This window comes from Crocodylus siamensis, chromosome 4 (genome assembly GCF_052110815.1).
Source record: "Crocodylus siamensis isolate JL-2025a chromosome 4, ASM5211081v1, whole genome shotgun sequence".
NCBI lineage: Eukaryota > Metazoa > Chordata > Crocodylia > Crocodylidae > Crocodylus > Crocodylus siamensis.
Genome location: NC_143398.1, coordinates 57284073 through 57297209, shown reverse-complemented (window position 1 = coordinate 57297209; position 13137 = coordinate 57284073). Strand labels below are relative to the sequence as shown.

General features: G+C 37.1%; 1 protein-coding gene across 2 annotated transcripts in view; it reads left to right on the top strand.

Moving 5' to 3' along the window:
* The window catches only part of TWF1 (twinfilin actin binding protein 1), a 21681-nt gene extending 8544 nt beyond the window's left edge, over positions 1-13137 (top strand). The window contains exons 4-10 of one of the 2 annotated variants that reach the window (XM_090042370.1): positions 152-247; positions 2503-2607; positions 3345-3395; positions 7559-7684; positions 7920-8070; positions 8936-9057; positions 9827-13137. In XM_090042370.1, the coding sequence (XP_089898496.1) occupies positions 152-247; positions 2503-2607; positions 3345-3395; positions 7559-7684; positions 7920-8070; positions 8936-9057; positions 9827-9997 (822 nt within the window). In that variant the 3' untranslated portion in view covers positions 9998-13137. The remainder of the gene's footprint in view (positions 1-151; positions 248-2502; positions 2608-3344; positions 3396-7558; positions 7685-7919; positions 8071-8935; positions 9058-9826) is intronic. The other variant, XM_090042371.1, reaches the window with a different exon arrangement.

Genomic DNA, 13137 nt, shown 5'->3' with positions numbered 1-13137 from the left:
AAATCTAACCTCTATTCTGCCTGTAACAGAATTACCTCTGTGACTTTTTTTCTTCTTAAAGTATTATTTCTGGTTTCGGTATAGTCTTAGCATATGAGCACATTAGCTTCCATATCCATAAAAATCAAGAGACTCTCTTGCAACATAATAGGTTCGTCCAAAAATGTTGTATGCAGCGACACGGGCAACACTGAAAAAAGAATTTGGAGGTGGACATATTAAAGATGAACTTTTTGGAACAATAAAGGTATATTTTTTAAATACATTTATTTAAGAAATAATTCAATTGTCGTTCGAGCAATTGTAAATATTTTTAATAAGAAATATTGTAAATACATTGTAAATATTTCTAGGATCAGTTTTAAATGTGTAGCATAGCATTTCAGTTTTAAACGTGTTTCTGTTTCAGTAATTATTTTAAATTCCTTTTTCAGATGGTTTGCTTTGAGTCTAAGGTATTTTTGCATCTAGTTTCTATAAAGGATAAACAGTCTGTTACCTCTAGGAATAGTAGCAGGATCTTTATCTTTTAAAACCTTACTACATATATGCAAAGCAGGAAATAATGTTGCATTTAAAGTAAGCCTTTTACTTACAAAAACTGTTTTTGATGGTATGCTTTGTATCAGAAATCACTGATGTTATGCAAGTAAACATGATAGGAATTTGAAAAGATTATTTTGGTCTTTAGCTGAGGATTTTTTTTCCTCTGAAAAATATTATTACATAAAATGGTTGTCAAATTCCATGGTTATTGTCACTTTTTGCAGAGACGGAAATTGTGGTGGTAAGTAATTTCATCATTAGAAAATACAGGCTGTTGAGTGTGGATACATTTGGAGTCTTTTCAAAAGGGGACTATTTCAAAGTGGTAGTCGCAGTTGCATTATAATTCCAATGTGTGAACAAAGATAAAATAATTCAGATGTAGGAAACCTCCTCCAATTTCATATCTGCTTCATCCATGTTTAAAACTGGAGCAGTGTTACATTTGAATCATCTAAGTTTGTTCACATGCTAGAATAAGTTTGCAACTGCTGCCACTATTTTGAAATAGTCCTCTTTTGAAAGGGCTCCAAATGTGTGTCTCCACACCTGAGCGTGTACTATAAGAATCCTACACTAACTTCCACACCAGGTAAAAAGGTAGCAGTTCTCATAAGTCTATTGTGCTTCTAGGGTGTGTTGAAGAGCCGGTGATTTGGTTCATACAGGGAAGTATAAGAATAGTTATATGATGCAATGCCTCGTTATTTTAACTATTGTACAAACATAAGACAAAATTCCTCCCTCCAAGAGCCTACACTTGATCTGAGTCTTCTAAATAAACATACAAGTCAAGTCATTAGAATCATAACTGGCAAATGTTATGCCAGTCCACCTCCTACTTTTTAACATATAATGAGCAGGGTTTGTATATTCACTACATTTTGCCCTTTGCCCTAGGATTATGTTTCAGATTTTCTTCCTTGTTACTGAAATAAAAGATTACAGAGTGAGATTTGTCCTTGTAAAAAAATGGAACAGTGGTAAGGACTGCAAAAGAAGTACCTGCATGTATGAATTGACAGGGGCATAAAAGGGAGTTGCTGAAGTCTCAGTTTTAGGCATATTCACTACGAGGTCTTCATATCGCTCTATTCCCACACTCATGTGTTTACAGTGGGGTTTAGGGTAATGAATCTAAGTGTCTGTGCATGCTCTACATCTTGGCCTTATGACTACTTTTCCTCTGCAAGCATGCCACAGTGCCCTGTGTCCTTCAGAACTTTCTTTTTGCACTGTGTTTGCAGATGTAGGAGCTCTTAGTGCAGTTGAAGTGCTTTTCCTGGACAGCTGATATCTTTAGCGAAAGGAGGAGGAAAGGGTGTGTAACCACAGGAACGTGTGTAAATAAAGAGCTTTGCCTGTCTTTGTTAGGAGGCAATGTTTTGACTGGTTATAATTTTTCAGTTGTAATTGAGGGAAAATAAAAAGTTCTCATTCTGGCATCATATAAAATTTTTCCATGAAAATTAATACAATATTGTGTTATAGCTTATAACTCTATACCATAAATATATTTATGCAGTATTACTCTCTGCTAAGTTCCTTATTATATTTAGTCTCTAATTTATACTTGTGTAAAAATCCCAGCTTCTTTTCCGTATATGTCTATGTGGCTCCCACTGTTGGTGTGCTTGTATCTCAGTTTCCTGAGCTGCAGTGTCCAGCAAGTAACTCCTGCACTCTTCATGTCAGTGCCCTTGCCCTTTACACCCTTGGATGCAAACGGGCATGGACCTACACAACAGTGGACCTTTCTGTTCAAAGTTCTGAAAATGCACTTGTGAGGTGCCGGCACACCCACAGTAGAACCCATGTAGACAAAACAGACCACTATCACAGGCACTGAAAGGTAAGTAATCTGTTTTTTCTTTCTTATTTCTGAGTTATGAAGCATCTTCAAAGAAAACTGTTAGTAAGGAATCACTGCTTCAAAGACTAATTCTTTGCTTTCAGGATGATGTTTCACTGAATGGCTACAGAAAGTATTTGCTATCACAGTCATCCCCTGCACCTCTGACTGCAGCGGAAGAGGAACTTCGGCGGATTAAGATTAATGAGGTACTTAAACATGGTGGATGGAAGGTGGGAGGAGAATAAGTATAGAATTCTTGGACAGGGACACAATGACATCCTTAGGCAAGCTAAGTTTCAGGTTGATTGTTTTTTGCCCTTGGGGCTATGAAATAGCATGAATCTGATGAGGTGCTGGAGTGGCCAACTAGGGGCCATGCTCTAACATGGGCAGGAGTGACCATGAGATGATCGAGTTCAGGATCTGAGGAAAGGAAGGATGGAGAGCAGCAGAATAAGGACCACGGACTTCAGAAAATCAGACTTTGACTTACTTGCGAAACTCATGGGCAGGATCCCCTGGGAAGCCAGACTGAAGGTGAGAGGAGTCCAGGAGAGCTGGCTCTATTTTAAGGAATCCTTACTGAGAGTGCAGGAACAAACCATCCTCATGTGCAGGACAGGTAGCAAGTATGACAGAAGACCAGCCTGGCTTAGCAGGGAACTCTTCAGTAAACTAAATCACAAAAAGGCAGCTTATATGAAGTGGAACCTTGAAGAAATAACTACGGAAGAATATAAGAGCATTGCTTGGGCATTGAGGGATGAAGTCAGGAAGGCCAAAGCTCAATTGGAGTTGCAGCTAGCAAGGGATGTGAAGGGTAACGAAAAGGGTTTCTACGAGGATCAAGGGAAGTGTGGGTCGAATGGGGGAGGCAACCTTGTGACAGAGGATGCAGAAACAGCTGAAGTGCTCAAAGCCTTTTTTGCCTCCATCTTCACAGGCAAGGTCAGCTCCAAGGCTACTGCATTGGGAAGCACAGTTTAGAGAGGAGGTAAGCAGCCCTTATTGTTGAAAGAACAGGTTAGGGACTACTTAGAAAAGCTGGGTGTGTACAAGTCCTTGGGGCCAGATGGGATGCACCTGAGGGTGCTGAGGGAGTTGGCTGATGCTATTGGTAGAGCCATCGGCTATCGTCTTTGAAAACTCACGGCAATCAGGAGAGATCCCGGATGATTGGAAAAGGGCAAACACAGTGTCCATATTTAAGAAAGGGAAAAAGGAGGATCCAGGGAATTGCAGACTAGTCAGCCTCACCTCAGTCCCTGGAATAATCATGGAGCAGATCCTCAAGGAATCCATTTGTAAGCACTTGGAGAAAAGGGCGATTAGGAACAGTAGGCATGGATTCACCACAGGCAAGTCATGCCTGACCAACCTGATTGCCTTCTGTGATGAGATGACTGGCTCTGTGGATGCAGGGAGACCAGTGGATGTGGTATACCTTGATTTTAGCAAGGCTTTTGATATGGTCTCCTACAGCATTCCTGCAGGCAGGCTAAGGAAGTATGGACTGGTTGAACAGACTTTAAGGTGGTTAGAAAACTGGCTGAAGCATCGGGTTCAGAGAGTAGTAATCAATGGCTCGATGTCCGGTTGACAGTCGTTATCAAGTTGAGTGCCTCAGGGATCAGTCCTGGGGCCAGTTTTTTGTTCAATATCTTCATCAGCGACTTGGAAGATGGCATAGAGTGTACCCTCATCAAGTTTGCATATGACACCAAGCCGGGGGCAGTTGTAGATATGCTGGAGGGTAGGGCTAGGATTCAAAGTGTCCTAGATGCATCGGAGGAGCAGGCTAAAAGAAATCTCATGAGGTTCAGCAAAGACAAGTGCAAAGTCCTGCACTTAGGATGGAACAGTCCCATGCACCAATACAGGCTGGAGGCTGTCTGGCTGAGCAGCAGCTCTGCCAAAAAGGACCTGGGGTTACAGTGGGCAATAAGCTGAATATGAGCTAGTAGTGTATCCTAGTTGCCAAGAAGGCTAATGGCATACTGGGCTGGATTAGTAGGTGCATTGCCATTAGGTCAAGGGAAGTGATTCTTTCCCTCTGTTCAGCACCGGTGAGGCCACATCTAGAGCACTGTGTTCAGTTTTGGGTCCCACACTACAAAAAGGATGCGGACAAACTGGAGAGTCCAGCAGAGGGCAACAAAAATAGTGAAGAGGCTGGGGAACATGACTTATGAGGCAAGATTGGAGCAACTGGGTTTATTTAGTCTAGAGAAGAGGAGACTGAGAGCAGTCCAACTACCTGAAGGGGGGTTCAAAGGAGGATGGAGCTAGGTTATTCTTAGTGGTGGCAGATGACAAAACAAGAAGCAGTGGTCTCAAGCTGCAGAGAGGGAAGTTAAGGTTAGACATTAGGAAGAATTTTCTCACTAGGAGGGTAGTAAAACACTGGAACAGATTACCCAGAGAGGTGGTGGAAGCTCCATCCTTGGGGGTTTTCAAAACCCATCTAGACAAAACTGTGGCTGGGATGATCTAGTTGAGATGGGTCCTGCTTTGAGCAGGGGTTGGACTAAATGAACTCCTGAGGTCCTTCCCAAACCTAATTTTCTAGGATTCTATGAATGGCAGGTTCTGACTATGGAATTCATTCACAAGACTGTTTTGAATCCAGGAGTGTAAGTTAATAGAATCCCAAAGGCAATAAAATTGGCACTTTCATTCCAAAATAACCCTTTTGCCTTTTATGGACCTAGTGTGTTTTGCCATAGTTTCTATAGAGTATGAATTTTTATGTTAAGAATTCTATAGTTATCTTCAAGGCAGTGAATGAAATGTCTTGCTTCTACAACTGAGCAAAGATCTTTTTCTTCACTTGCTTATTTTATTTATTTAAAAGCATGCCATTAAAACAGATTTGGTTATAACTGCAGAACTTTGCCTGTGTAGGTTGTATTTTACATCAGCTAATATAAACTTGATAGACAGTTTGTTTTTATTTTTGTTTTATTTTTTTTGCAATCAGATTCCAGCGGACCGTATCGTGGTATGCACCTACCTGTGTTCTGTATAATGTCTTCATTGTCCAGCATCATATGTACTAGACCTTCATGTGTTTTATCTGTTTTATTCTCTTTCAACAAATTAGTCCCTGTGATATTTTTGTTCATTTTATTAGACTGTAAAAATCAATATTTGTAATTTAAGTTTTGTGACTTTGTGTCATCACACCGTATTCTGAGTTTTATTTAAAAAGGGTATTTTTAAATACCTAAGGATTGGAACTTCTGTAGTGCTGATAACCACTCATTTGTGGTATGCGTTTTATCACCTTTATTCAGTACATGCATATTTTATCGCCTTTTATACACTTAACTAAACAAAATAAAGCCGTATATGTTACTGTGTGTATCTTAATATATGCCAGTAACTGTACAACTTAGAAATGTATGCATTACAGATTGCTCTCACTTTGGCAGTTATAAAGTGTGTTAAGTTTTTGGTTTTGCTTTATATAGCTTCCTCAGTTGTGGAAGTTATAGTTAGTGTTGCTAATATAGTGAAATGCTATATTTCCTCCTATTTTCACTTAAAAGCTAACAAAAAAATCTTCTTTTGGGTTAAAATTTTCCATATTTGGTCTCAGCTAATTGTGGCTTTTTTGAGATTGAGAAGATTAATTTATAAATAGGAAAAAATTGTCAGCTCCTACAAAGTTATGGAAATCAGTTTGACTTCAGCTATGGCTAGCCCTCAATTGTGTGAATTTGAAAATGACAAAAATAAGATTGAATGCATAATTGCAGCAAATACTTCCAGTCTTGTAGAAGACTTATCTGCTTGTGGCACCATGTAGTTCTGCATGGGACCACCACAGTACCAGGTGTCATAAGATGTTTGAGAATACGCACCATTGGTTTTGGCATGGTTTTCCCTTAGCTTGCGCAGTTATGAAAAATTCAGTTTCCCCCTTTATGTTCCTTAACCGCCCCCTCCCCAAAAGAAAACCTGAAGCAGCTGACAAATAGGCTGATTTTGATTTGTAACTCTCTCTTACATAACAAATAAAACAGAAAAAGCTGCCTTAATGAAGTTAAAGTTGTAGATTTAAACTTGATTCAGGTAGTGAGAGAATGAACATATACAAACCAATGTTGACTCTTCTGCATTGCATGAATGGTATCTTGTACTTATTTGGGCTTTTTCACGTATATCACTAAGAACACAGGACTGGAAGGTACCTCCTGGGTCACTGAGTCCAGACTGCTGTTTTTTCAGATTCGGACATCCCATAATCCTATTTATAAATTAGGGTCCATATTAAAATTGTTCCTTAATATGTGCAATGAGAGTCAGTATTACTCCAAACTTTTTTCCATTTCCAGTTTTTTGTTTTAATATTGCATTAACCTCAGATTTTAATGTAATGGTAACATCTTTGCTTGTTTGTATACAAGTCCAGACCTTTTAATATTATACTTCAGTGGGGTGATGAATCAGCAGAATGTAAATCTGCCACAGGAAAATGCATTTGTGGCTTTAGAACATAGCTTTTTGCATATATAGAGGCTGCCAAGTGGTTAATAAATTATGATCAGTTAGATTTGAAGAATAAAATACAGAGCACAGTGTGTTTCATGAAAAACTGCATGTGTACAATAAGATTAGAAGCGTTTCTTCTCTGAAAAGTGACTCTAAAAGTGATATACAGTAGCTGGTTTCCATATTCATTGTTTTGCAATGGACTTTGGATCAAATCTTAAGTTTATAAGCAACAAAACATATTTGCCAACCTCTGGCCTTGTTTGCAGTACCTGAATGTAAAAATCAAACTATTTTCCTTCTGGTTTATCAATACTGAGATTCTGAAATTGGAATGTAGTTAACAGCTGCATTGACACTTCATTCAGTTTTATTTCCTATAACTTTTATGGATTGCTCAGTGCTAGTTAGTTTAAAATTGGGGTTTTTAAGCTAGTACACAGATGGGATTCTGTAAACACAAAGAACAACAGATTTATTGAGTAAAGTGATACCATTTTAGAGTTGCTTTTTTTTTCTTTTTCTTTTTTTACTCTACCTGCATTTTCATGATACTTCTGCATTTACTGGATGTGTTTGTAATATTACATACTGAATTTAGAGGTTGCATGCATATTTAGAACAAAATAGTTTAAATCTGAATCCATGTATTCATTCTAGGTACAAACAGATGTTGGTATAGATTCCAAACATCAGACTCTGCAAGGGGTAGCATTCCCAATAGCTAAAGAAGCTCTCCAGGCTTTGGAAAAACTAAAGAATAAGCAGATCAACTATGTGCAACTGGCAAGTACAAAATACTTCATTTAACTATTTTAGAAAATAATTATACAATTATTTTTAACTCATTACTCAGTAATTGTTGAACAGATTTTGTATTATTTGAAGGGTATATTCATACTTGAACATATATTCCACATGTGGTGTTCACAGATTATTTATCCTAAATAATCTTTTCCATATTCCATTCTGCAGTTTGCCCTCTGTATATTTACCCTAATTTATGTTTGTTTATTAACAGCAAATTGATATAAAAAATGAAACCATTGTTTTGGCCAGCACGCTCCATACTGAACTTAATGATTTGCCAAACAGAATTCCAAAGGATTCTGCGCGCTATCATTTTTTCCTCTATAAGCATTCCCACGATGGAGACTATTTGGAATCCATAGGTATGACAATTTTCATATGGTACACATTATATGATTGTTTTAGATATCTTAGTAACATGAAATGGAAAGGATCTACAAAAGTTATTTGTTCAATTTCAGTAGCCAAATCATTCCAAAATGACTAATTTTCAGTGTCTTTTAGGTGTCAAACTCTGAGACCTCTTTGAAGGTGATACATTTTTGGAGAGTATTATATACTTTTTCTTGCATACCAATGCACTTTCTCCCCCAAAAATTAGCCCTTCAAAACTGGAATGTATACCTTAAGCAGGGAAGCTGATTGTATGCACTGTAATGAAGGAATGGAAGCATGGAGGTCCTGTAATATAGCTGCTGTGCTTCTCCCCTTGGCAGCCTCAGAAGCTGGAATTCATCCTTCAGGGTTGGAGCTACAGGATTTACCCTTTCACAGCCACTGCAGAATTGGTAGTAGCGTTTGTCTGAGAAGCCAACAGCTGCTGCCAATTTGCCAGCCACTGTGAGAAGGGGGGATACTTCAGCTGTTGCCTGAACAGTGCTAGTCAAGATTCTCTGCAGTCAGAATTCAGCCATGACTAGAAAAAAATGTTTTTCATTCCCTCTTCCCAAAACAAGGTGTGTGTCTTACTGGTGGGGCTGTGGAAAGTGAGAAAATATGGTACTTACTGTCCAGATGAGGTGCTTTCTAATGTGTCCTCAGTTGGGCACTGAAACTGTGAAAATATTGACCAACAGCTTTCCATCACCTGAAACATTAAACTGAACATTTGCAGAAAGTGTTATATTTTTCCCACTCAGCTTTCATCATCCATTTTGCTTTGTGCAGATGTCTGTTTTTAAGTAATGATTTTAAGGTGGTGGTTCTTACGCAGTTTCTATTCTGCAGTTTTTATCTACTCTATGCCTGGGTATATGTGCAGTATACGAGAACGGATGCTCTACTCGAGTTGCAAGAACCCACTCTTAGAAATTGCAGAAAGTAAATTGTGGATGCAGATTATCAGGAAGGTAAGTACATTAGCATTCTCCCATATGTGCAGTAGGGGAATAATATTACTTTTCTTTATTTTGAGCTCGCAAGTCCATGGGTAGTTTGATTGATATAATTGGTCAGAATTGTAAAGCTGACTGCTAATCCATGTTATCACATTGGTAGAATATTATTCAATTATACTGTATTAAAACAGATGCAGGTACACATCTGATTTAAAAGTTCTGCAAGCCAGCTCTTTCTTGCAGTTAGTCAAAGCTAAACTGGTGAAATATTACCTCTGTGAGAAACACCTGCTAAATTTAACTGTTTAGATTCTAGTTACAACAGTACACAGCAGATGCACAAAACCATTACCATATATCAAGCTGATATGTCATAAGGCTGTGTCTCCTTTTAAATTGATGGAGTTGCTTCATCTGTACATAATCTTAAAGACAGACTAAAAGATTGTTTCTAAATGGAATGTTTATGAATAAAGGTTTTTGGTGATAATTAGTACATTATGATAAAGCTTGGGTCTGAAGAAGTTTCTTTCACCATGGGGTGATTACTTTTGTATTTGTGTTACTTTGTCTGAAAATAAACACAAACCTATATGCCATTCCATGACTAACAGATTCAAAAACAAATGGAGTTCCCCAGATCCATTGAGAGCATTATTAGGCATAAATAAATTAGCTCTTCCTCCAAACTTCCTTGCTCATATTTGTTTGAATATAGTTTTAACACTTCAGCAAGCACAGATTCTATAACAGTTGTTAAATCTCTCATTTTCCTTGGCAGATTGAAATTGATAATGGTGATGAGTTAACTCCTGAGTTCCTTTATGAAGAGGTTCACCCAAAACAACACGGCCACAAACAAAGCTTTCCTAAACCAAAAGGGCCTGCAGGGAAAAGGGGGATCCGAAGACTAATTAGGGGTCCAGCAGAAACTGAAACACCTACTGACTGAAGTCTGTTCTCACGGAGGTAAATAAGGCATTACTGCAGGAGCTCAAAAATTCCACTTCACTAATGAACTGAAATTTTCACATTGATCTACACTAGTAAATACCGCTTTTTTTTCTCCCAAAGCACTTCTTATCTCACTTTAGAATTTATACTGTTCATATGCCATGGAACAGTTGTTCATTATCAGTTCAAAACTATGATTTTAAATTTGAGCTCGTTGTTTAATAGCTATACACTTTATTATCTCTTTCTCTTAATCTCTATGCTGATTATTGTTCCCACTTTTATACTGCGATGAGTTTCAATTAAAGGTAGCTGTGGGTATGGATTTCTAAGTCTTTACTTTTACAAGTAGCTCATTGAAACAAATGAAGACTATATGAGAAAGTTTGCAGAACTACACTGACTATCATCATCCCAAATAATTATTTATTTTTTCCTTTAACTGTCAGAAAAGAAAAAAAATGTATTTACTGTCTGCCTGTTTTTGAGGATTTTTAGATAAGGAGATTGAATGAGAATCTATTCTATTTTGGAATAAGAATCTATTGTATTTTGATGCTGATGTTCAGGAATAGCCAGACTATTTTTTTCACAGAAATGATTTGGCTGTTTCCAGTTAATTTCTAATATTGTGCAATTATGTAATCTTAGAGAAATTTGAAAGGGAGAGCACTAAAATTCTTCTTACTTTTATACCACTAGTAAAGCTTGTACGTTAAGTACTGTATGATCATGTAAAAGATTACAAATTTGCACAAGTCTGTACGTTTTAGTGGATTATGAAGCTGCTATAAAAGCACAAAATGTTTTCAACCATGCTGTTAAACTAGATTACTTGTACAGTCTGACTCAAAAGCTTAAGTTTAGTAAACACTGAAATAGTATTACCTCATGATACTGAATCAGTTCTTTGAGTATAAATTGATCAGTTGATTGCAAACTGTTTCCCAGTGCTTATGCAATTCCTACTCCGGTGATGATAAAGATGTTCTGAAGGTAATTTTGAAACATCCAACTTGATCTGTTTAAAAAAAACAAAACAACAAAACTGTTGGCAGAACCTGATTAGTCTTCTAGTCTTTTTGTTTTTCTAAACTGTTAAAGGAGAGTCTAAAGTTTGTTTGTACAGATGTAATCTATTTAACAGTAAAACTAAGTATAAACATTTTATAAAAGGAAGGGAAACAGTGGTGTTAGACATGAGTTAATAACTAAACTTCAGTGATTAAAATATGCTTCAATGGGACAAGTAATCTGTGGGGGGGGATAAGGTATATCCCCAACCAATGGGAACATTTTTTGTTTGAGGTTTTTTTTGAAGAGCTAAGTGGATTTCGGGTCTTTTATCATTTCATAGTGTAGCATAACCAACATCTTTACTATACATATATGTGTACACACACACACACACACAACGCAGGTGGGTAGCTATGTCACGCATTCTTACACAGTGGGGAAAGTATTTTAATTTTCTAGGGTGGACACATTGATATAACTACTTCCTAGTATATTTATGTTAGCTGTAACTGTTATTTCCATTGGAATCAGTGGCTAGTTACTGAACTTGTTGGGACTTCACTGGACAATTCAAAGATTACAATAGAATATTTTAACATCTATTATATTACAATAGAAATGTTTTACTTCAGTTTTCTTTTTACACCTTTTATACATTTGTTTCAGTACTGCCATGTACTTCTCTGACCATCAGTTAATTCCCTTTCTTCCTTTCATAGTGAATTCTTTTGTGACTCTTTAGGCTTTTCCAAAGTAAATTTAGATCAGGAAGTTGGTGTGTTTTTTGGTTTTTTTTTTTTTTTTTTTTTGGAGTTTATTTTTTGTCCTTTTCGCTCATCTATCGGATGTCTTGCTCTTTAGTTAATGTTAAACTTACCCTGTGATTTAAGTACTATAGAAAACAACTGTGATCTCCTGAACTACACTTTTTGCAGATGTGATCCACTTTTCAGTATACCTAAAGGAGCAAAAAACTAAGCCCCCTTTCCAGTTTTGTGTCAAGAAATTTAGAACTGGTTAAACTGACATTCTTTCTTTCCTGCATCAGAAAACCCAGGCCTCTCCTCCACTCACTTGTCACAAGCTCTATATCTAAAAAAACGTTTTATACTTTCTGGAGGATGGGTTGGAAAGATTTGTACCCTTTTCTAAATCATCAAGCAGCTGATGTTGGGAGAGAGAGAAGTATTAGCTCTCTTCCCCAGTTGCTTAATGAACTGTTTTGGAGCCCAACCAAAAACAAACATCAACCTGTCGCTTTTTAAAATTTTCTTTAAAATACTGACTGACAGTCACCATGTTCTGCAGAAGTCCCTCTGACCAGCTTGCAGCATGGAGTGTGACTGATTACTTTTCCCACTATACCCTACCGCTAAAAGATGAGACGACAGCCTTTGTTAAATATTCTCCTGGAACAGAAAACAGCCAAAACGTGGAGTTAGTTAAATAGGACCTTACAGGACACATACCAACTGATTCATTCCAGCTACATTAATTTGACCTATCATAGACAATTTCTAGAGGAAAGGAGGGAGAAGTATCTTATTCAACTTCTTTCATGTTTGTATCTGAATAAGTACCCACCTTGTAATACTATGTAGGCACATAATTGCTAGTGAATACTTAGCAAAACACAAAATAAGGGCATTAATAGAAGCTAGGATTGAGGTTCCTTGAAATGTTATTTGGTTTAAACACTCCATTCTTAAGTGCTGTTTGAATTAATAAAGCATGCAGGGAAAGATGAAGCTGCTAACAATGCATGTCAGAAATTTAACATGCAAGTAAACTCTACCTTGCTTATATTTATTTCAACAATTCAGATGACAAGTACAAAGAGAATTATTTTTTAATCACCCACTTATGAAAGGTAACAATGAGGAAAAGAAGGTCTTTTAAAATAATAGTTCAACTCCTGTTGGAGAGATCTCTAATCAGGCTATTAATTCCACTACCATTTAGATAGCTAATTTACTTACAAGTGATTACAGGCTATGGAAACCTCTGCCTCTGATCTATATGTACTGAATGTAAAACACCTTCAAATGCTTCAGATAGAACTGTACTTAAATTTCTGTTTTGCAATTTCACTTTATAAATAAAGACTGAATTTATAATTTA